At 36.5% G+C, this 23,692-nt stretch overlaps 1 protein-coding gene across 2 annotated transcripts in view; it reads right to left on the bottom strand.

The window, feature by feature from the left end:
- KYNU (kynureninase) overlaps window positions 1–23,692 on the bottom strand; it is a 139,669-nt gene that overhangs the window by 93,517 nt on the left and 22,460 nt on the right. For both annotated transcript variants that reach the window (XM_069473018.1, XM_069473027.1), the window contains exons 3-4: window positions 7,576–7,696; window positions 113–195 (exon numbers count right to left, since the gene is read on the bottom strand). In XM_069473018.1, coding sequence (XP_069329119.1) covers window positions 113–195; window positions 7,576–7,696 — 204 coding nt within the window. The remainder of the gene's footprint in view (window positions 1–112; window positions 196–7,575; window positions 7,697–23,692) is intronic.

A 23,692-nucleotide genomic window follows, 5' to 3' on the forward strand; every position in this document is an offset into this window, starting at 1 on the left:
AATCCTCCTGTCTCAGCCTCCCAAAGTGCTGGGATTACAGATGTGAGCTACTGTGCCCAGCCCCATCTTTACAATTCTTTTGGGAAAAAAATTCACTGTGCTTTGTACTTACCTACAATGTCCTTCATAAGGCCTACAATAATCTCATCTCCTACAATCCAAGGACGCTTCCCTACGTCATGACCATAGCCTCCCCTGAAATTAAAAAGGGACATAAATATTTCTTAGCTCTTGTGTGCATATGTGTGATTTTTCAAATATTAGCTTTGGCAAATGAACATTTCTATATGGGCCTATGTAATGTCTTAGTAATATATAAAAGCATGCTATTTTGAAACCAAAAAATAATACTTGGGAATAATGTCTTTTAACGTCATGTTGTTATTTCTTTAATTTTCTTTTGTTAGGAAGTGGGGAGATTGTGCATACACTATTGCAGTATTTTGTTATATTTTAGAGTCTAAGACAGTACTTCTTTCTCAGTTATTTTGAAATTTTCAAGATCGTTTGAACACCCTATTTGTATGCCTATAGCATGTACTGGTATGTATACTAAAACATAGGTACTATAGTTTTAGGCTAGAGACCGAAATGATTACAAATTAATTTTTAAAATATAGCTACAATCTGTAAATTAAATAAAAGTGTATGAAATGTGACTATATTCATGATGACATTTCAGGTAAATAATAAAACTTAGCAATAATCAAAGTCAACACTATTTGGCTTAACCTGTTTTCTAGCAATTTCGCCTTCATACTCCAGCTTAATTTTATTGTTCTGGTAAATATCCCAGAAGGCATAATAGAAAAACACAAAATACACAGAGTACTTCAAATCTCAATAAGTTTCCATCAAATGAGGAAGGCAAAAATACACTTGAAAAACACCGAAGAAATTAAAACAAAGGATTAAGGGAAAGTGCCTCCAAGTGCTGTTCCATGCTTGCATCTTCAAAGCTCTGAATTTGATAGTTCTTAATTCTTTAGGAATCCAAACGCTTTATAAACTTGGAAGAAAGAAGCTGAGTAGGTGCTTTGTATACAGTGCAAACCTGGGTTTGAATCCACGCACGGAAATTTGGTAAGCTGGTAAACAGGCTTGAAGAGGGGCGGTAAGACTGGAGAGTTGGAGCCCTGTCTTTTAGCCTTTGCTGCTTTTCATGGTGTAAATACTCCATCGTGGCTAATTTCATGCTACCAGCAAAAATTCTGAGTATTTCACAACTGGCTTTCGTCACCTAGTACAAGTCAGCGCCAGGTCACCACTGGCTGGTTGTGAGATCACATGTATTAGCCGCTCATAGGCCCTAATTTTCCACATTTGTAAAAGTAAATGGGTGACAATAATGTACCGTCAAGGGTTGCCATGAAAAATAAATGAGATAACATGTAAAAGAGAGTGATACCTAGTACTCCTTGGCCCAGTCTTCCTTCCTAATGTAAATGTAATGCTCAAATTCCCTCCATCAGCATGTGGCGTATAACACAATTTTTAAACTAATATTTCGATTACCATATAAACTAAGATGAAGGAAAAGGGCTTTCTTTGAAAATAAACATAGACTGCTAAGAACTAGGGAGGAGGAGAGGGCAATTGTTAGTTATTATTATTCATATTACTATCAGATAGCCTGCAGCTTGCCTCTTTCCTGATTTCCAATATAAATGCTAAAGACAAAAATCATTATCATTAAATGGTAGTTAAAGGCAGATACTTGGATCCTTTTTTATTTTAATCACATAGAGCTCCATGGCCTTTGCTGATAGCACAATACATCTTATTACATTTAGGTAGTAAAATTCTATGTTCTGCCTCAGAGAATTTATATCTCAGAATATTATGCCACCTACTCCTCACTCTGGTAGACACCATGGTAATAATCTTTAAGGATAGGTTTCTTCCTGCAATGCTTTTGGCGTCTCCTTCCTCTTAAAAATATCACACACAGAATCCAGAATCTGCTTCCTCATTTTGGCAGCCCACTACCCTGGGGTAGTGAAATGTATTCAGAAAGTGTTATCCAAATAAACCTCAAGTAAAGTGGCCTGTCATTAGACAGAGTTGATGTAGATTAAAGTGCAGTTATAAATATATGTATTAGAGTTAAGAAAAATATTATATTGCTTTCATTTAAAACTTCTTAAAATAGTTGCAGCATAGCTACAATATTCTTTTTACAGTTACTGGCAAGAAAAAGAAACCATGGGAGAGAGTTAGGTCACTACCATGGGATAAATCATTCCATGAGTGGGATGTTTTTTGAGATGTCCACAAGCAGTATTTATTCATGAAATTAGATTGCGGGATATAAAATCTAATTAGGAAGTTAATAGAAACTTGGGTCCTTTTTAAAGTAGGACCATGCTTTAATCATCCTACAAAATGAAAAGTGGCCCCGTTTTTAGAAAGCATCCTTCTGTAAGTAAATAAATAAGATTTCACAGCCTTCATTAATGATATCACAACTTTTTTTCATGACCCAATGATGATTAGCCCCCAAAGATGTTGGGGAAAATCTTTATAACATGCCACACCATGAACTTTCTTATACTTTCTTATATATATATATACCTTTGGTTTTTAAAGAAAGAAACACTTACATTGAACGAGACAAGAAGGCTCTGTAAGAAAGTTCTATACCTGCCTGGCATGCTTTATCAGTGCCCTGTCTGCACACACATTGCCGTGTAAAGTGAGCCATTGTCTGAAAACCAGGTGGCTTGTTCCTGATATGTAATTCAGTGGGACATTTTCATCTTTAAATAATCCTACCTAAACTGTCACAGTTCTTAGAAGAATCACTATAAAGACAAAACTATTGCAGGTTTTTGCTCTTGTGAAAAAAAGAGACCACCATTTATCTAGCAGATTTCACAATGTAGATGACCTAAAATATTGTGAAATCCATTCAACTTAAAATATCCTCTTTAAGACCAATACATCTTTCCCTTCTAGCTGAATGTTTTTATTATGATTATTAACCCATGTTATTCTCCTTTAAATAACCTAGATTATTAGTAAATATTAAATATAAAATATTCTCCCCAAATTCGTTAAGCTTATTGCCTAACCATTCTAGCAGACCCATAGATCCCAAGCATATTGTTGCTTATTGTTGTAGCACCTTTTTTCCTGATAATTACTAATAATTATTATGTATCAAATGAGTCCAATCACCCTAGAAGTTTTCTATTTCAGAATATTGAAATCACCTAAATATTGCCATTTCACAAAAAACAAATATATTCTTTAAAGTGTTATTAATGTACTTTAGAAAAATCCTAGAGTTGAAAATGAAATTGCAAAATAACAATAATAAGCATTTTAAAACAAACATAGCAGTTAAGTGCTGCTAGAGAAACTTTCACAGTTTTGCCTTAAATAAGCAGAAGTTTTAGAAGGAAATCATTTGGGTTCTGCTGTAGTCTCAATGTGTTCCCCCTCAAAATCATATGTTAAACCGTTAACACCAATGTGACAGTATTAGCAGGTGGAGCATTTAGGAGGTGATTAAGTCATGAGGGCAGAGCTCTTATGAATGGGATTAGGACCTTTATAAAAGAGGTGGGAGAGAGGTGTCCATCTCATCTGCCAAGGGAAGATACAGCAAGAAGCACCAATTTTGGAAGCAGAGAGCAGCCCTCACCAAACACCTCATCTGCCAGTGCTTTGATCTTGGAATTCCCAGCCTCCAGAACTTTGAGAAAATAAACTTCTGTTCTATATAAATTATCCAGTCTCAGGTATTCTATAAAGCAGAAGGAATGAACTATGAGAGATCTTAAATGATCTCTAAATGTACCTCTATTCTTAACTTTCATTTAATGTAATTAATCAAGAATGGTAGCCATGTGAATGACAAGGTCAGGCTGCATTATGACCAGAAATGGTTTATTCTGCACATAAGTGTGATAGGCAGTATGTCTGCAATAGGCCATAAAACTAAAGAAGATGACAGCCATGTGTCAAATGGCATTTCCTATTTTACAGGTCCTGGATGGCCAGAGACTTGATATCTATATCCCTGAGCAATATCTCACTTGGTTGAAGCACTCTAATTTTTATGTTACTATTAAGAGTATAAATTTTTAACATTATCTTTTCCAACTAAGCAACTAATTTCCATGTGCATTAGGGCACTTAGTAAATGCGTAGCTGTGTTTGACTCAGTCCTTCCCATAATCTTCCATTGGTCAAGGAGAAAGGGAGGACTTACCTGGCTTGAGTATCAGCCAAGAATTAGGACAGAAGTAGGATGGAAAGAAGTAAAAAGGAAGAAGTGATCAGGTAAAACTAACCCCAGTAATGGGAGGCCCTGGATTTAGAGGCAAACTGAACACATGTAGGTGAGATTTAGTACAGAAACCAAAGCAATAGTCAGGGAATTGAAGGAATCAACAGTCCACCAAAGGTGCATGAAGATTACTTTAAACTGAAAATGTGCGAACAAAAATCAGCTGCAGAAAGAAATACTGTCTAAACTTAAGCAGAGCCTCCTAAAAATACAGCTACCATTGACCCACCCTCAGAAGGAGGATGAGCCTTAGCACCAGGAGGTACAAATTCAGCTGCCTTAATGTCCTCCTAGGAGCTTCTAGCCAGGGAGGATGCTGCCCATTAACGTCAGGATGAAAAAGCCCAATAGACTTTGTTATATTTTCCCATCAAAGCCCTAAAACTCTTCCGTTTAGTTAAGCTGGTATATAAATCCATACCTCTGGCTGTTCAGTGAGCCACTCCTTGTAGACTGCTTCTGCCTACGTGTGAAATACACTTTTCTCTTGTTAACCTGTCTGTTGTTAATTAATGTACAGGCCCTAAGTTCTAAACTGGTAGAAGAAAAGTTTTCCTTCCAACAGAACCTTAGCTTAAAAAGACCAGAGACGGAATTTCAAGCTAAATATTTGGGAACAACAACAACAGAAAATAATAATGAGCAAATACTTTTGGGATCAAAGATGGCGCGTGAGGCAGGAGGGTCAGGAATGTGATCATGTACCTCAAACACCACTCACATTTATGGGCAGGTGGGACCATGATGTTGACTAGGACACCACAGCTTAAAACAAGAAGACTAAATGAAACAAACAAAGCCAAGATGGAATGGATATCTTTTGCTCAGAAGAAATTTTCTTTAATTCAGTTTACATTGCCTCATGCATTAAAATGTATCTCCTTTGTGAATCGTCTAATAAAACTCTGTAAGAAGGTTTAATTAAGACTATGAAATTTTTCTATCACTGCAAAGTAAAATATAAAAAGTAAAAGGCAACAACAATAGAAGGGTAAGTGTTATGACAGGCACTTTCCTGAAATATAACTTTAAAGCCTTGAAAATAATCAACCGGTCCCTTACTTAAGTAGGATAACCATAGGATATGAATAGAACAGCAGGGAAACATCTTTTTTAAATGCCTAAAGAATAAAAATGCACAGCCTTGCTGAATGAATGTCCAAGAGGCAAGGACACTCTCTAAAGTTCAAATTCATTCGATCTAATTCTCTGCTCTCTCTTACATTAAGGCCAAAAATGAATATTAACCATTTTTATTAACTATGACCCCCATTTATTAAATACTAAAACCTGATTGTGCAAAATGTGATATGTATTTTGCAAATTGTGCATAAAAGTTATGCAGATACATTTATAACAGGATTAATAAAATATATACACTTCTATCATTCTAGCATTAAGTTGTAAATTTAACAATCTTAACCACTAAAATTAAGAACTTTGCAAAGTTATTTGATTGCCACAGTAGGAGGTAATCATTAGCACAGTTAGTGTAAACTAGACTTGGAAGAATAGGACTTTTCCCAGTAGGAAAGACCAGTAACATGAAGAATGAAGAAAGGTGGCAAAAATATTCTGAATTTTTATGAGAGCCAAACGTTTCACCTCCAGAATTCTTATTTGGTTTGGTTTCATCTTTCTGACATTTTATTACCTGACCTTCAAGTTTGGCTCATTTCCATATGGATTTCTAAGTATCAACAAATCAGAAAATATTTAAAAAATATCTCTGGCTATTTTAAATATTTTAAACATTTAAAGATATTTAAATGTTTAAAACATTAAAGATATTTCTAGTTTCAACTTTATCAGTAATTACTGGGGAAAGAGAAAATACCTATGAGTGGCTTAGTTTCTTTAAGGGCTTTATAATACAGCTAAGAACATGAAACTGATAAAAATAAAAAGAGATACTTTCAAACGGCCTACCCAAGAGTAATGACTTTGAGGGAGAGCTAATCAATGTGGCTGGGAAGACTGGGCTTGCAGAGGGTTCGGGTAGGGAGAGAGTGAGAGGAGTTCCGCAGTCAGAAGATTGAAAGTAGAACAAAAGTGATGGAGAAAAAACGGTTCTGATTGAGACATTCTCACGATTGGTGCAAATCAGCTTAGCTAAATGAAAACAGAGCATCTTTCTCAATAAATCATGGGTTCGCTTGGGGAGAGAAATGCTGTCTGCTTTACTAGACCTCTTGCCTTTCTCAACAATTTTTGTTTCCTTATTTATAAAAAGAAAAGTATTGATAGCTTAGCTAAGAACTAATCATAAAAGAACAAAAATCCTGACTATTAACTCCTTCTTTAGTCATGGAAGACATAAAATAGAATAATTCCATATGATTTAGAAGTGTCAACGTAAGGGAAGGACTTAAAGGTTTGATATTTTAAAAGTTTTACTCTTGACTCTGCCACTAACCAGCCATGTGACCTTATTTTGATCCTCAGTTATTTCATCAATAAAATCAGAGGATTGAACAGCACGATCACTAAGGTTCCTCCCTGCCCTAAAGTATAGTTGGCCATCTGTATCCCTGGGTCTCACATCCATGAATTCAACTACTCAGGCATCAGAAATATTTGAGGAAAAATAATGGGTGGTTGCATCTGTACAGAACATGTACAGACTTTCTTTTCTTGTCATTATCTGCTAAACAATACAGTATAACAACTATTTACATAGCATTTATACTGTATTAGGTATTATAAGTAATCTAGAGATGATTTAAAGTGTACAGGAGGGCTGGGCATGGTGGCTTATGCCTGTAATACCAGCACTTTGGGAGGCTGAGGAGGGAGAATTGTTTGAGGTCAGGAGTTTTGAGACCAGCCTGAGCAAAAGCGAGACCCAGTCTCCAGAAAAAAATAGAAAAATTGGTTGGGTGTGGCGGTACGCCTGTAGTCCCAGCTACCTGGGAGGCTGAGACAGAAGGTTCGCTTGAGCCCAGGAGTTTGAGGTTACAGTGAGCTATGATGACGTCATTGCACCCTAGCCCAGGCAATAGGGTGAGACCTTGTCTAAAAAAATAAATAAATAAAAATTAAGTATATGGGAGGATGTGTGAGTCATACACAAACACTATACCATTTTACTGCAGGGACTTGAGCATTGTGGATTTCGGAATCCAAGAGAGGTCCTGGAAGCAATCCACCATGGATACAGAGGACAACTGTACAATCCAAGGATTCTGTTATGCAACTTTCCAAATATTAAACAACCTAGTGTGATTTTTAAAATTGTTGTATGAATGTGGAGCAGCGGCTTTTAAAATAATACTTACATTTTGGCCCACTTATCAAGTTCTTCTTCAATATATGTTCTAACCATTTTTGGTTGAAGGCCAAGAGAATTTCCCAAGAAATAGATGGCATTTTCATCCTTGTTCACTAAAGATAAATCAACTGGAACAGAAGAAAATACATAAAAAAAAAATGCTTATTGAATCAACATTCTTCCATTTTGTATTGTTAATGTGGGACAAACAATTAACAAAATTAACTCAAAGAAAGATAATAAATACCTAATAATTACTCCCAGGGGTAACATCAGGTTCTCTGAAAAATCAGTAAACCTTTGCATTTTTTAAAGCTATAAGAGACTATTGTAGTGATCTTTCATGTTTATTGAGCTCCATTAGGAAATCTAAATTAGCAACTACTTCCAAGCATAAATAGCCAAAAGCAATAGAAAAAAGTTAAAAATAGATTTTTTTATAAGAAATACATTAGTCAATTTAATCATATTAGAAAGTTACCAGAATTTAAGCAAGTACTAACCATTTGCATTAACTACTGTTGTAGATGTGGTAAAATTTAAAAATCTAAAGAAATTATTTACATAGCTCAAACAGATGTATTGGATTTATACTTTTTTTCATCCTCTGTCTATACATACATGTATAGAATTAATGTATATATAGGCAGAGATCGTTCTCTATATTTACTTCTTATTCAAATAAATAAGAACTTCGGTGATTTGTCTCTTACAAGTCACCCCTGACTACAAACATACCAACCCATGTTCTTAAAACACAATCAAGGAATGCACACATTTACAATCACAGTTGTAAACAACTGAGTTTTCTCTTAATTCTATGGGAAAAAAAGATTTACACTTCTTGCTGATATTTCATTGGAATCATTTTGTACTATATTGGTCTTTACTTCATACTACTTAAACCTTTAAAAATCTTTTCAAGACATACCATCTATGTCAACTTCATCACTTTTATAGATACTGTGCCTCTTCTTCGTTGGCATTTTTTAAAGCCATCTTTATAAAGCATCTTTATAAAGACTTATAAAAGAGGTGTAAATATTGTTTGCACATGTGCACCAGAAGGGTCCTCTTGGCCAGGGTACTCATTATTTGCTATACCTCAGGGTCACATAGGACTCAGGGCTTCTGATCCTCCAGGTGGTCATGTCAATTGTTATTGTCTCATCAATCATTAAGGAGGATAGTCATCTCTTGCTTCCTTATAGCTAGAGTCCAAGTCTAGAGCCTTCTGGAATACATCCATATCTTTCATGGCTACTTTGCTTTCTCTGTACAACTCTTGAGAATATTTGGGTTCTAGGTGCAGACACACTTCCCAGTTCTTCAGTGCCACAGTGCCAGCTGCCTGACTCTTACACAACTCAACTTCTTATAGATTGTATTAGTCAGTTTATTTAATTGTTTCATGCCTATAAACTGAGGGAGAGTGCCCTTTCTGAAGCATTTATTGTATTTATCCTTTCCTTCCAAAGCCAAGTCAGAATTGATATACACAAGTCATTCCTGTCCTTCAGGATATTTTCTGTCTGTAGTGCTAACAATTTCTTTTTTCTGCATATTAGGGTATGATGTTCTACCAAAATAGTTATTGTAGAAATGATGGTATTGTCATATTTCTTTTCTTTGAAGTAGGTGTTGCCAATTAGCGCATACGTTTTTGCAGTTTCTCAATGGTCTTCTTGGTTTTCTCCCTCACTTCAGTGGCCTTTTCACAAAGGTCATAGAGCTTTACTGTAACCTCCCTTTTCAAAGTAAAGTTCTGTTTGATTAACACGTGCCATGTTTGTGGGTCCCAACATTTTGGTTAAGTCATAATGCCTCATGACAGTCACTAACTAACTCTTCTTGCAGGCACCATTTTCCACCTTTTTCTTTCAGTGCCTTCGTGTCTTGTTCTCTGGAAGATTTTCCTCCGTTGGGTTTGTCTCCATCTTATTCTTGGGAGAAAGAAGTGGGTAAGTGACCTCAATTTCTTCTTCTTAATCCACACTGTTCAGATCTACTCTGGGAAACAGAAAGATGTCATCATCTGAGTATCCTGTGGTTTTGTGTCCAGATGAGACCGTTTGCTGCATTTGTTCTATGAATCCCCAGCAGGCAGGATTTCCAAGCAGTATTCTTGTTCTAAGAAAGGCAAGGCAAACCTTTTCTATAAAAAGCCAGAGATTAAATATTTCAGGGCTTTGCAGGCTACATCCTCCCCACTAGAGATCTCCAATCTCCAGTTCCCTGAATCAGTTAATACATACTTCAGCTGCAGTGCCTCATTTCTGTTATGGTGGCATAAGAAAAGTCATAGATAATTCATTAACAAGTAAATGTGGCAGTGACCTCACAGAACTTTATAACTATTAAAAAGAAAGAAAAAGTTTGTTGAGCCCTGTCCAAGAGTTACTCCTCAAATTCTGGCACAGTTAGGCATGTTGAAAAAATTCATAAATTCCCTCCATCAACCCAGTCTCCACATTCTGGAAGCCCTCCTTTTAAGCTGGGACTACTTGCTTCATGGTACAAGCTCTCTGGATTAGTTTGCTAGTACTTCTGTAACACAGACCCATGAACTGGGCAGCTTAAACAAGAGAAACGTATTGTCCCACAGTTCTGGAAGCCTAAGTCCAAAATCAAGTAGTTGGCAAAATTGCTTCCTTTTGAGGGCCGTGAGGGAAGAATTTGTTCTAGGTCTCTCTCCTTGGTTTGTAGGTGGCCATTTCCTTGTGCATGTGGTGTTTTCCCTGTACACCTGTCTGTCTCCACATTTCCCCTTGTTATAAGAACACGATGTCTGGCCGGGCGCGGTGGCTCACACCTGTAATCCTAGCACTCTGGGAGGCCGAGGCAGGAGGCTCATTCGAGGTCAGGAGTTCCAGACCAGCCTGAGCAAGAGCGAGACCCCATCTCTACTAAAAAATAGAAAGAAATTAACCGGACAACTAAAAATATATAGAAAAAGTTAGCCGGGCATGGTGGTGCATGCCTGGAGTTCCAGCTACTCGGGAGGCTGAGGCAGGAGGATCTCTTGAGCCCAGGAGCTTGAGGTTTCTGTGAGCTAGGCTGACACCACGGCACTCTAGCCCAGGCAACAGAGTGAGACTCTGTCTCAAAAAAAAAAAAAAAAAGAACACGATGTCATATTGAATTAAGGCCCACTCTAATGACCTCATTTTAATGTGATTTTTTGTAAAAACATTCGGAGGTACTAGGAGTTAGGACTTTAACATATGAATTTTTAGGGGGCATAATACAAACTTTAAACACTTTGCTTAAAGATTCACTTGATTCCAAACTTGCTCTTGAGTTTCAGCCTTCTACAAACAGGCCTTGCCCTCGTTGCACTTTAAGTCAACAGCTTTAGAGCTGTATCTTCTGGAAGTCTCCTTTCTTGGCAAAGACTGCAATATGATTGCCATAGAGTTCAGGGTTCTGAAAACTCACTTGGTTGCTTCTGAGTAACATCTTAGTGCACTAAAATTGTCCATCACTCTGGACCTTATCTGTTTATCCTTTTACTCTTTTAGTTTATATGTTCCAAGCCTAACCTGGGAACCAATTTTATGTTTACTTCTTAAATATAAAGCAAAATATCAATCTCACTTTTGATTCACAGCTTCCCTCCACCCCCCACTCATGCCTCATTTAAATTCAAAAAACGCAGTTTGGAACAGAGAAATATGTCCACTGTTATCTGAGGTTTTTTTTTTTTTTTTTTTTTTAATTTGTTTTTTTTTTTTTACTACTGCTGCTTCTAATACCTCTAAGAGGGGAAAGAAAAGCAAGAAAACCTTACTCTGGCTTTGGTGCCTTCAGGTTAGCTTTTTTTCTTATGAGGTACTTTTTGTGAGTTCGTTAGAAACCTCCAACCTCCAGTTGCCTGAAGTAGTGAATACACACTTTGGCCGATGTCGTATAATCTGACCCACTACCTCCTGCCTCATGCAGTGTATTTCCAGACTCTTTTTGGTAAAGTTACCACATCTCAACTAGCAAACTTCTCAGGTATATACCTTTTGAAGTAACTTAAGCTCAACTACTTTTGACTGGGTTCACAATTCAAAGGATACCCAGGCATGCCTCAGAGAGATTGTGGGTTCAGTTCCAGATGACCACAATAAAGCACGTATTGCAGTAATGCCAGTTACAAGAACTTTTTGGTTTCCAAGTGCATATAAAAGTTATGTTTGCACTATGCTGTAGTTTATTAAGTGCATAATAGCATTATGTCTAAAAAAACACATGTACAGACATTAATTAAAAAATATTGCTAAAAAATTCTAACTATCATCTGAGCCTTAAGAAAGTTGTAATGTTATTTGCTGGTGGAATGTCTTGCTTTGATGTTGATGGCCGCTGACTGATCAGGGTGGTGGTTGCTGAAGGTTGGGGTGGCTGTGGTAATTTCTTAAAATAAGACAACAATGGAGTTTGCCACTTCAATTGGCTCTTCCATTCATGAAAAACTTCTCTGTAGCACACAAGGTAATTTGATAAGATTTTATCCACACAACTTCTTTCAAAATTGGAGTCAATCCTCTGAAACTCTGCCCTTACTTTATCAACTGAGTTTACGGAATCCTTTTGTGTCATTTCAACAACATTCGTGGTATCTTCACCAGCAGTAGCTTCCTCCTCAAGAAATCACTTTCTTTGCTCATCCAGAAGAAGTAACTCTTTGTCAGTTCAAGTTTTATCAAGAGATTGCAGCAATTCAGTCCCATCTTCAGGCTCCACTTCTAATTCTGGTTCTCTTGCTATTTCCCCCACATCTGCATGTACTTCCTCCATTGAAGTCTTGACCCCTCAAATCAGCCATGTAGGTTGGAATCAACTTCTTTCAAGCTCCTATAAATGTTGATATTTTGACCTCCTCCCATGAAACACAAATGTTTTCATGGCGTCTATTGTAGAATGGTGGATTCTAGCCAGGTTTTCAATTTACTTTGTCCAGATCTATCAGAGTAATCACTCACTATAGCATCTATAGCCTCATGAAATGTATTTCTTAAATAATAAGACTTGAAAATTGAAATCATTCCTTGATCCATGGGCTTCAAAATGAATGTTTTGTTAGCAGGCATAAAAACAACTTTAACCTCGTGTGTATCTCCCTCAGGGCTCCTGGGGGACTACGTGCATTGTCAATGAGCAGTAATATTTTGAAAGGAACCTTTTTTTTTTTTCCTGACTAGTTCTCAACAATGGGCTTAAAATATTCACTAAACCCCACTGTAACAGATGTGCTCTTATCCAGGCTTTGTTGTTCCCTTCACAGGGCACAGGCAGAGTATATTTAGCATGATTCTTAAAGCCCTAGGATTTTCAGAATGGTAAATGATCATTGGCTTAATCTTAAAATCACCACCTGCATTAGCTCCTAACAAGAGGGTCAGCCTGTCCTTTGAAGCTTTGAAGCCAGGCATTGACTTCTCTTCTCTCTCTGTAAAAGCACCAGATGGCCACTTCTTCCAAAGAAGGCAGTTTCTTCTATACTGAAAATCTGCTGTTTTGTGCAGCTAGATCTTCAGGGTATTTACTGCAGCTTCTGCATCAGCATTTGTGGCCTGGCCTTGAACTTTTATGTCATGGAGATGGCTTCTTTCCCTAAACCTCATGAACCAACCTCTACTGGCTTCCAACTTTTCTTCTGCAGCTTCTTTCTCTCTCTCAGCCTTCACAGGATTAAAGAGAGTTAGGACCTTGCTCTGGATCAGGCTTTGTTTAAGGGAATGTTGTGGCTGCTTTGATCTTCTATCCAGACCACTCAAACTTTCTTCATATCAGCAAGAAGGCTGTTCTGCTTTCTTAGCCTTCGTGTGTTCTCTGGAGTAGCACTTTTAATGCCCTTCTAAAACTTTTCCTTTGCATTCACAACTTGGCTGTTTGACATCAGTGCCTAGCTTTCAGCCTGTCTCAGCTTTTGACATGACTTCCTCACTAAGCTTAATCATGTTTAGCTTTTGATTTAAAGTGAGAGATATGCAACTCTTTCTTTCACTTTAATACTTAGTGGCCATTGTACGGTTATTGATTGGCTGAATTTTAATATAGTTGTGTCTCAGGGAAAAGGGATGTGTGAGGAGAGGGAGCAAGATAGGGGAATGGTTGGTCTGTGGAGCAGACAGAACACACACAACATTTACCAATTAAGTTTACAGTCGTATATAGGTGTGATTTATGATGTCTTAAAACAACAACAATAACATCAAAGCTCTCTGATGACAGATTACCATAACAGATATAGTAATAATGAAAAAAAGCTGAGTACAGTGGCTCAAGCCTATAATCCACGTGCTGTGGGAAGCCAAGGAGGGAGGATCACTTAAGGCCAGGAGTTCAAGACCAGCCAGGGCAACATAGTGAGACCCCCCATCTCTACAAGAAAACACAAAAATTAGGCATGGTGGCACATGCCTGTAGTCCCAGTTACTCAGGAGGTTGAGGTGGGAGGATCACTTAAGCCAAGGTCTAACTTGAGGTTACAGTGACCTAATGATGATGCCACTGCACTCTAGCCAGGGCTACAGAGTGAGACCCTGTACATCAATGAAAAAATAATGAAAAAATTTGAAATATTGTGAGAATTACCAAAATGTGACATATAGATGTGAAATGAGAACATATTGTTGAAAAAATGGTGCCAATAGACTTGCTTAAGGCAGGGTAGGCACAAATCTTCCATTTGTAAAAAAAACACAGTATTGGTAAAGTGCAAAAAAGCAAAGCACAACAAAATGAAGTATGCATGTGTGCCTCATTAATATATTCGTTGTTGGCATAATAACGAAACTTTTGGTTTGTTTGCTTGTTTTGTAGACAGCATCTCACTCTGTTGCTCAGGCTGGAGTGCAGCGGTGCATCATAGCTCACTGCAGTCTCGAGTTCCTGGGCTCAAGTGATCCTCCCGCCTCAGCCTCTTGAGTTGCTGAGACCACTGGCAAGTGCCATCATGCCAGGCTAAGTTTTAAATTTTTTGTAGAAAAGAAATTCCGCTATGTTACTCAAGCTGGTCTCAAACTCCTAGCCTCAAGCAATCCTCCCTCCTTGGCCTCCCACAGTGGTAGAGGTGTGAGCCACCTCTCCTGGCCCTAATGAAGCTATTTTTAATTTTGAGTTGCAACTATTTTCAAGCCTTTGTGTACAAGTTTTTGTCTTCTACATATATAGATTTCCTACTATGATGCCTTCCACCACAGGGGAAAAAAAAAAAAAAAACACTTAAATGTTTGGAGCATCCACATCCCATTAATTTCATCAAAGTTGGCCAAATATGACCCCAATTGGAAATACATTGTTAGAAACCAGTAGCAGATATTGTGTTTAAAGAAATAAACTGCTATTTATTTTAAAATCATGCACATATAGGTATGTTTAAAATGGTTATGATCATGTGTTATATTTATGCAATAATTTTTAAAAATATATAAATAGAAAATAGATCTTTATATATTTCATTTGGATTTCCCTACTGATCTATGACATCAGGAGCTTGAAAAAAACCCCAGTGCCTGGACTTGACTCAAAGATTCTAATTTACATTCTCTGGTGTAGGGCTTGGGCATAGGCACTTTTTTTTTTTTTTTTTTTAGAGGCAGTGTCACTCTGTTGCCCAGGCTGAAGTGCAGTGACACAACCATAGGTCACTGCAACTTCAGACTCCTGGGCTAAAGCTATCCTCCTGCCTCAGCTTCCCAAGTAGCTAGGACTACAGGTGAGTCCCACCATGCCCAGCTAATTTTTTTATTTTTCATAGAGATGGGGTCTTGCTATGTTGCCCAGGCTGGTGTGAAACTCTTGGCTTCAAGCAATCCTCCTGCCTCAGCCTTCCAAAGTGCTAGGATTACAGGCATGAGCCACTGCACCCAGCAAGCATAGGCATTTTTCAAAAATCCCCAAACAAATTCTCTATATGGACTCACTTCAGAAGCCCTGGCACTTAATCCATTCACTGAAAACAAAAAACAATAAAACAAAAATTGAGACTATGCAAGTTTAATTATGTTACCCAAGGTCACAGGAGGTAGCTTACTTTCAACTTTATATAGCATGTGGTTACTGTAATTTAAGATTTAATTAAGTGCACTTTAAATATTTTAAGATACAGTTATAAAATACATGTGTAATCGTTCTAGAGTAAAACTTTCCAACCCCTTTCACTTGATAAAACACATGGAAAATTATACTGTTGTAATAAACCAGAAAGGCCACTTTAGAACAGAGGTGAAGGGCCCAGCCCAGGTGCCCCAAGAGCTAAAAGAATAAAAATCTCAGTACACTTCCAACTCCATCCCCCATTCTCATTCTCTCTCTCTCTCTCTCTCTCTCTCTCTTTCAATAAACAAATTCTCATTGAAAATCAAGTTTAGGTTTAATACAAGAACTATAAAGTAACTTTATTTTTGTTTCCTTTTTGAAAATGAAAGAGGAAACCTAGAAGTAACACTATGGTTTGAAGGAAAAGCAAATGCAAGTTCCAGAGATTTTTTAAATGGCTTGTCTGTGTAAACAATATTTTATAAAATAAAATTATTATGAAAAGGAACTCAAATGCTAATGAATTTGTTTATCAGATGCCAGTGTGTATCTGTGATATGTATTCCAAGGTGGTTGCTGTGTGTGTGTGTGTGTGTGTGTATATATATATATATATAAAACCAGCATTCAATGGAACTGTTAGTATTTCCACCCATTTAATTTCAGCATTGCAAAATTTTTAAAATTCTCTCCATATAATTAATGCTATTGTTGGACCATTATTAGTTAGGTATTTGAGTTTAGAATGAAAAACTAGCTTTCTAACATATTCTGCTTTAAATTTTTTTTAAAGTAAATGCTCTTTCTTTTTAAAAATGGTTTAGTTTAAATTGAGATATATATGTGTGTGTGTGTGTGTGTGTGTGTATATACATATATATATATATATATATATATTTTTTTTTTCTTGAACTAGGGAATACCACTTCCTGGTGTTCAGACTTTAGGAGAAGTCCAAGACTCCAAGCTTGGTATAAAGAATCAAAACTGAATCAAAGCTGTGGCCTATCATTTAAGTGAGCATTCAAATGCTCAAAAGCTGCTTTGAAAGGCAATATCCAGGGATTGGTGGTTGTGATTGCTAGAATTTTCAAGGCCTAGATGTGTAGGAAAAAAAGAAAAAAGACAGAAAAAATATTTCAGAGAAATTAGGTCCTATAAGAAACGTATTCTGTATTCATTCTGAAAGTTATTTTCCTCTGTATGTGTATAAAACGGTGATACCAAAAGACCATATTCTAGATGCATTTATTAGAGTGCTGTTCTGATTAGAAATCCTAGGCTAAAATTTTACCGTAGTGTGACTGTTCATTTGAGGAATCTAAGTTAATTTTACTTTATTTTTCCTAAACCAGGAACTCCTTTATCAAATTTAAGAGAAAAGAAAAAAAGAAGCTGGGCACAGTGGCTCACGCCTGTAATCCCAGAACTTTGGGAGGCTGAGGCAGGAGGATTGCTTGAGCCCAGGAGTTTGAGGTTGCAGTGAGCTACAATGACACCACTGCATTCTAGCCTGGGCAACAGAGCAAGACTCTGTCTCTATAAAAATAAATAAATAAATAAATAAAAAGAAGAAAAGAAAAAAACCCTGTTCCAAAGCTATACAACGTTTTTGCAGATTAGTGAATATTAAATTGTTACTGATTGCATTATAATTAGTAATAGAAAGCATAGAGATTCCAGCTGTGTTTGTTTCATTTGTGTTTTGATTATTTGGATCTCTGGTATTTCCAAGAAGAAGATGAACATTTAATATGAATTTGGTGGGTAAGAAGTGTATAATTGTAAAATTATCCCAATCTTAATAATTGGGGTACTAATATGATTAACTTTTTGTTGAAAATATTGAATTGAATTTCAGCAATTTGGAATGGTGTTTACCTGAGATATATGATTATGTCCCTAAATCTAAGACTACCAGGTCAAAATTTTATCACTAGACCAATAAGCCCCAGAACTGAAAAACATGAAACAAATGGATGTAATTGACTTTTGTAGAACACTCTAACAAACAATAGCAGAATAAATATTCTTTTAAATGCACATGGAGAGTTCACCAAGACAGACCGTTGTCCTGAGTCAAAAACAAACCTTAACAAACTTAAAATAACTGAAGTATACAACAGATGTTCACTAACCGTAATAGAATTAAACTAGAAATCAATAATAAAATGAAAACTGAAATATGTCCAAATGTTAGGTAGATAGTGAGGGATTCTGGGTCTCCTAGGCACAAAAGTGAGTTCTGTTGCTTTGGTGCAATTGCCCACCCTAATCCTCTCCATACCTGTGGGAGGAAGAAATACCCTACAAATCTGTCAATCATAAATAACTTAGTGCACCAGCTGCAAAAGAATGCAGAGGACTCTCTAGCCCATGGGCCAAGCCACATAGATACCATACAGTCAGGAAATTCACCTAGAACAATCCACATGCATAGTAATGCAACTCCGACTGTCCAATCAAAGTGGTTCCATGGTGATGTCTGAGCCACTAGGGAGGTCTCAAACTGGGCACTATAAAACAAGACACAAACCATAACCAAGTCCTTTTTGTGCCTTTCCTTTTGCTCTCCCTTTGCTGTGACAATGGGTCCAGTCATCATTTGTGGCTATGTATCATGCTTTATAAACCTATATCTTGCTTTTGCCCCATAATCCTGTCTTTCTTTCCTCAATAAACCTCATTTTCATGCTTGCCTTACTCTGGTGTGTCTGGTCATTCTTTGGCCATGAGCCCGCTAAGAACTTACATTTCAGATCAAAACCTGACACAAATACTTGGAAACTAAGCAACACACTTCTAAATAAAGCATGGGCCAAAGAAGTTTTTAGGACTTGCGGTTAGGTGAGGTGCTTTTAGACATGGTACCAAAAACAATCCATAAAAGGAAAATAAAAAGGAAATTAAAATCATTTGCTCGCTGAAAGACGCTATTGAGAGGACTGGGAAAAAATATTTTTGTATCACTTATTGAACAAATCACTTGTATTCTGAATGTACAAAGAACTCCTAAAACTCAACAATAAGAAAAACAACTGAAGTTGAAAAATGGTCAAAAGATTTAAGTGACCGTTTCTTTAAAGTACAGATAGTACATGAGCATACGAAACGATTAATACTTAAGTGAATTAGCCATTAGGAAAATGCACATAAATTCCAAAATAAGATGCTTCTACAATATTAGATATTAGAATGGCTAAAAAATAAAACAAAATAACAAAAAACCTGACAATATCAACTGGGGGCGAAGGAGGGAAACAATAGATACTCCCATACATTGCTGGTGGGAATGCAAAATACAAAATAGCAGAGTCATTCTGGAAAAGTTTGGCAGTTAAAAATACACTTGTAATATGACTCATCAGCAATCAACTTGCAGTATACTAAAGCAGGGTTTGACAAACTGTGGCTTGTGTTCGAAATCAAGCCCATGACCTGCTTTGTATGGCCTGCAAGCTAAGAATGTTTTTACATTTTTAAATGGAGGAATAAAAATAAGGCAGAGAAGAAGGAAAAATAGAGCAAGAATATGAGGCCTGTCAAGAGTGAATCTTTACTATCTGACCTTTGACCAAAAAGAAAAAAAGTTTGATAACTTACATTCACAAAAAATCCTGTACATGAATGTTTACAGTAGCTATTCATGATCACCAAAACTGGACACAACACAAGTGTACTTTACTGAGTGAATGAACATACTACTGTAGTCTATCCCTAGACTAGAATACTGTTCAGCATTAAAAAGGAACCTTTTTTTTTGAAGTAACTTTGATTAACATCAAAGGCATCATCGAGTAAAGAAAGCTCGTCTCCAAAGAGTACATACAGTATACGATTTCTTTTGTATGACAGTCTGGAAGAGATAAAACTATAGGGATGGAAAATAGATCAGTGATTTCCAGGGGTCAGGGGTGTAGTGGAGAGATTGATTTTGTAAAAAACTCCAGTATGGAGTTTTTGGGGGGATGATGAAAACTTTCTATATACTGTGAGGAGATGTGTTCATATGATTCTAAACGTGTTAAAACTCAGAGTGCACACCAAAAAAAAAAACAAAAAACAAAAAAAACCAAAATGGTTATATAATATAAATTTAAATAAAAATATTAATAAACTCTTCTAATGAACAAGTTATTTATTTTGTACTTCTGTCATTAGAAAAGAGACCATTCTACCATTCCCTCTGAAATTAGAGATAAGTTCATAGATGGGTGGGTAAGAACAGATTTTAGGATGAAAAATAAAAATAAATAAATAAAATGCTGGGAACAATGTGATCCAGTTGCACTTTGCTGAAGAAAAGTGTGAATAGGAACAGGAGAATTAAAGAGTAAAATGGCCAGTTTTACTTGTGTCTGACTTAAATGATTCAACTATGGTATTATTAATTGTTTAATTGTAAATCTGTTAAAGTTGTGACATTCAGACATGTTAGCCCAGATCCATATGTTTGGCTCATTGAATAAATAAGAGCTTGGAGTGAATTTTAGATAAAACCTTAAAAGTTGATATTCAAATATTGGTTATAGAAGAAACAGTGGTTAACCTGAAATGGGTAATACCTGAAAGAGGGTCTACGGCAGTTTTACCAGGTGCTGGCAAATATTCTGTTTCTTGGTACAGGATCTTGTTACATAGATACGCTCATGTTATGAAATCCATAGATCTGTGTGATTTGTGCATTTTACTAAAGTCTGCATTATTCTTTTTACTATTATTCAGAATATAATGAGTGAAGAATTTTTTATGTGCCTGATAACATTAAATTTCCTGGTGTTGTCCTAAGGGATACTCGTGTCCTTTTTCTTTACAGGGATACAAGGCTATGTTCCCAGCAAGCTCCTTGGACTTTGAATATAATTCCTATAATTTCTGGAAGAAGATGGAGAAAAATGCATGATCACTATAGTCCACTTGCACACACTCCTTATATATTTTTGTCTAATTTTGAATCCGTTAGTCCTCTTGGAGGCCTAGAATGATGAACGGGATGGCATCTGATGGAAGACACTCCATATTTTGAAGATTCAAAAAGGAATTGTCCACACCTTTGAGGGTAAAATCCCCTGAGGAAAGAGTTCACAGGACAGGAAAGACTAAACACAGCCCCAAGCAAAGGTGAAAGTCTAAAGTCTCCTGATTAGACTCTTTCTATTCCCAATCCTTTGTCTCACGGCTGAGCTACGCCTGGTAACACACTGCTAAAAGTACGGAGTAGCTGGGTGGGACGTTGAAATTTCTTCATGGAATCTTAATCTGACTTATGTTGACTGTGGACACTGGGGAAAATACATCTTTTGAGAGCAAGCAAAGATTGTATTCAGCAATTTAGGATCTTTGTTTCCCTGAGCTTAAAAAGATGGAGGCAGACAACACATCAAATATGGACTCTAAATGGCCAAAAATCACATTCACGTTTATCTGTCTGTCTCCCTTTATCTCAAAATTTCACTTTCTCAATCTATAACCATAATCAAGCCCCTACCTTCTTTAAGAAAAAGACATTCATTCATTTCTTTTCATCTCTTGTTAACAACGGTGTTTTCCTTTCACAGTAAGGTTTCTTGGAAAAGCACTTTAAAAACTTCATTTTCAATTACACCCAGAAGAATACAGTCCCTCCCACCCCCATTCCAATGAAGCTGTTAAAGTTCAGGCAATGGAATAAAGCTCTTCTAACCGCTCAAATGTAAGGCTTATCACGCAGTCCCTAAGGCTTTATGAAGGCAAGTTCTCTAATTTTCTCGACTGCCTCTCTTCTCTTGGTTTTAGAACACCTCATTTTCCTTGTTCTTCTGTCTCTGACTTTTTCTAGAGTTCTACTTTCTTTGCCAATGCTTAACATTTTATTTATACCAAACTTCTTCTAATTCTAGATATGATGCCTAGATAATACCACACCCGCAGTTTCAACTATTACCTAAATGTTGATGACGCTCTCAAAATTATATCTTCACTTTAAACTCAAAGCTAGCTGTGCCCTAAGTTCCATTCTATTTTCCTTTTATAGTAGTAGAATTGTTAGCTTTGCATGTGGCTATCAAGAATAAAAATTGTATTTTACACTCAGTCTTTTTTGCAGATAGGTGGGGCCATGACCCAACACACCCAAGCCCCGTGGGGCTTAGATGGACATGTTAGGAGGCAACCTCCGAGACCTTCCTCAAGGGAGAGCACACATGTCTTCTTTGTCCCTACCTGCTTCCCACTGCTTGAAATGCAGCTGCCACCTTCTTGGATTCTGAGGTCAAGGCCACAGATAGCAGAGCAGCAAGAGAGGAAAAAATTACAAAACTAGTTTTTTTTTTTAAATGAACAGTTCCCAAAACAAGTTGATAATATCAATGAATACCACCACTATTTACCTAAACCAGAAAGTGTGGCTCCTCGTATGTTTTTTTACTATTAAATCAGGTTTATTAAATGAGTATTTCAACTATTTCTTGAATCTCTTCCCTTTTCTCTAGCTCCATTACATTTACTTCTTCAGCCTTATTGCTAGTTACCCACACCCACTTATTTCGTACATATTCTATTCCACCAATTATTCAATTAATTACCCTGTTCCATATTCTACTGTTTACTAATTATCTACACCCATCTATCTACACGATATGCTCTGAGGATGTAAAATTATTCTTAGAGATCAAAACAAATATGCCTTCTTCAGCTTGTGTCTTTGCAAATACTCTTCTTTCTCAGTAATAAGATCTCATTGGTTGCCTTCACCCTAAGGTTTGCCTAGGTGACCCCCACTCATTCACAGAGAAATAAAACAGTCCCTGAGCTCAGGGAGCACATAGTCTAACACAAAAGAAAAGACAAGATTACAAGTAAGTTCACTAAAGTGCAGAATTCAACTGACATGAGTAGTTTACAATGTCTTTAAAATTAGACCTTTAAGAAATGCTCTTCTTAATTGTTTTTCTTATGGAAATTAGATATTTAAGCCAGATTAAAATCACATAGTCATAAATATATGTCCTCCTATAGCTGGATAAAACCTTTATTTAACTAGTGTTATCTGTTTTTAAAGAAAGGATTCTAGTTTATAGAGAAAAGTATACTTTCCCCTATTTCATGCACTGATACCTCCTACCTGTCACAAGTTTCTAGGCCTGACAATCATTGAGCTCAAGAGGATCTATTATGTTATATGGAACCCTTAGAGACAAACTTAAGCATGACTGCTTTGCTATGCCAATTGTATCTGAGGCCAAATAATTACATAGGCAAAGTAATAGTAGATCTTGTTTGGATAGCTTTAACTTTATGACTATTTAGCTTACAGAAGCTGGATGGCAATTTACAGATCTGTCTTCTGGATGTGTGATAAGATTGAAGGAGGGGAATATTTGACTATGAAAGGAACAGTGACAGGAACACTTTTTTAAAAAATATTCTCCAAATAGAGCTTGCTAATAAAGATATTCTTTGAGTTAATGATCTATACAAAGCAAAATAATGGCATGTTCAATAGATTACTGGTTGCCTTGGCCTTGGGGGGGGGGTGGGAAAGGGAAAAGAATAAATGTTCTAAAATTGGGTTATGATTGTTGTATAACCATATACTCACTAGAAATTATTAAATTGTACACTTAAAATGGGTTAATTTTATGGTATATAAGTTGAATTTCAACAGGGTAATTTTAAAAAGTAATAGCAGAATTAAGTCAAGAGAACTGGGCCATTAGTCAGAATATTTGAAATCCATTTCTGGTTCTGCTACTAGTCAGCTATGTGGACTGGACATTTTCACTTGAAATCCCACAGATGTCAAAAAGTTGATATTCGTAAAATTTTAAAACAGCAAAATTAATTTAAAAATAAAATAAATAGAAGTGATAAATTTATACATTAAGACGAAATGAAAAAGAAAAGCAATGGCCTAGGAATTTATAGAAAAAAAAAATCCATTACTGGTACAAGACCTGCAAATTCAAACAAGAAAGGAACAATTTTTGATTATCCACTGAGCAAAGATTTTTACTGCTAATACCCAAAGTCAGTGAGGGAACCTCTTTTACTTTTGGAGGGAATGTAAATTTGCACCACTGGTTTTTGAAATGGCAGGTTGGCACTCTGATACA

This window comes from Eulemur rufifrons, chromosome 1, assembly GCF_041146395.1.
Source record: "Eulemur rufifrons isolate Redbay chromosome 1, OSU_ERuf_1, whole genome shotgun sequence".
Lineage (NCBI taxonomy): Eukaryota > Metazoa > Chordata > Mammalia > Primates > Lemuridae > Eulemur > Eulemur rufifrons.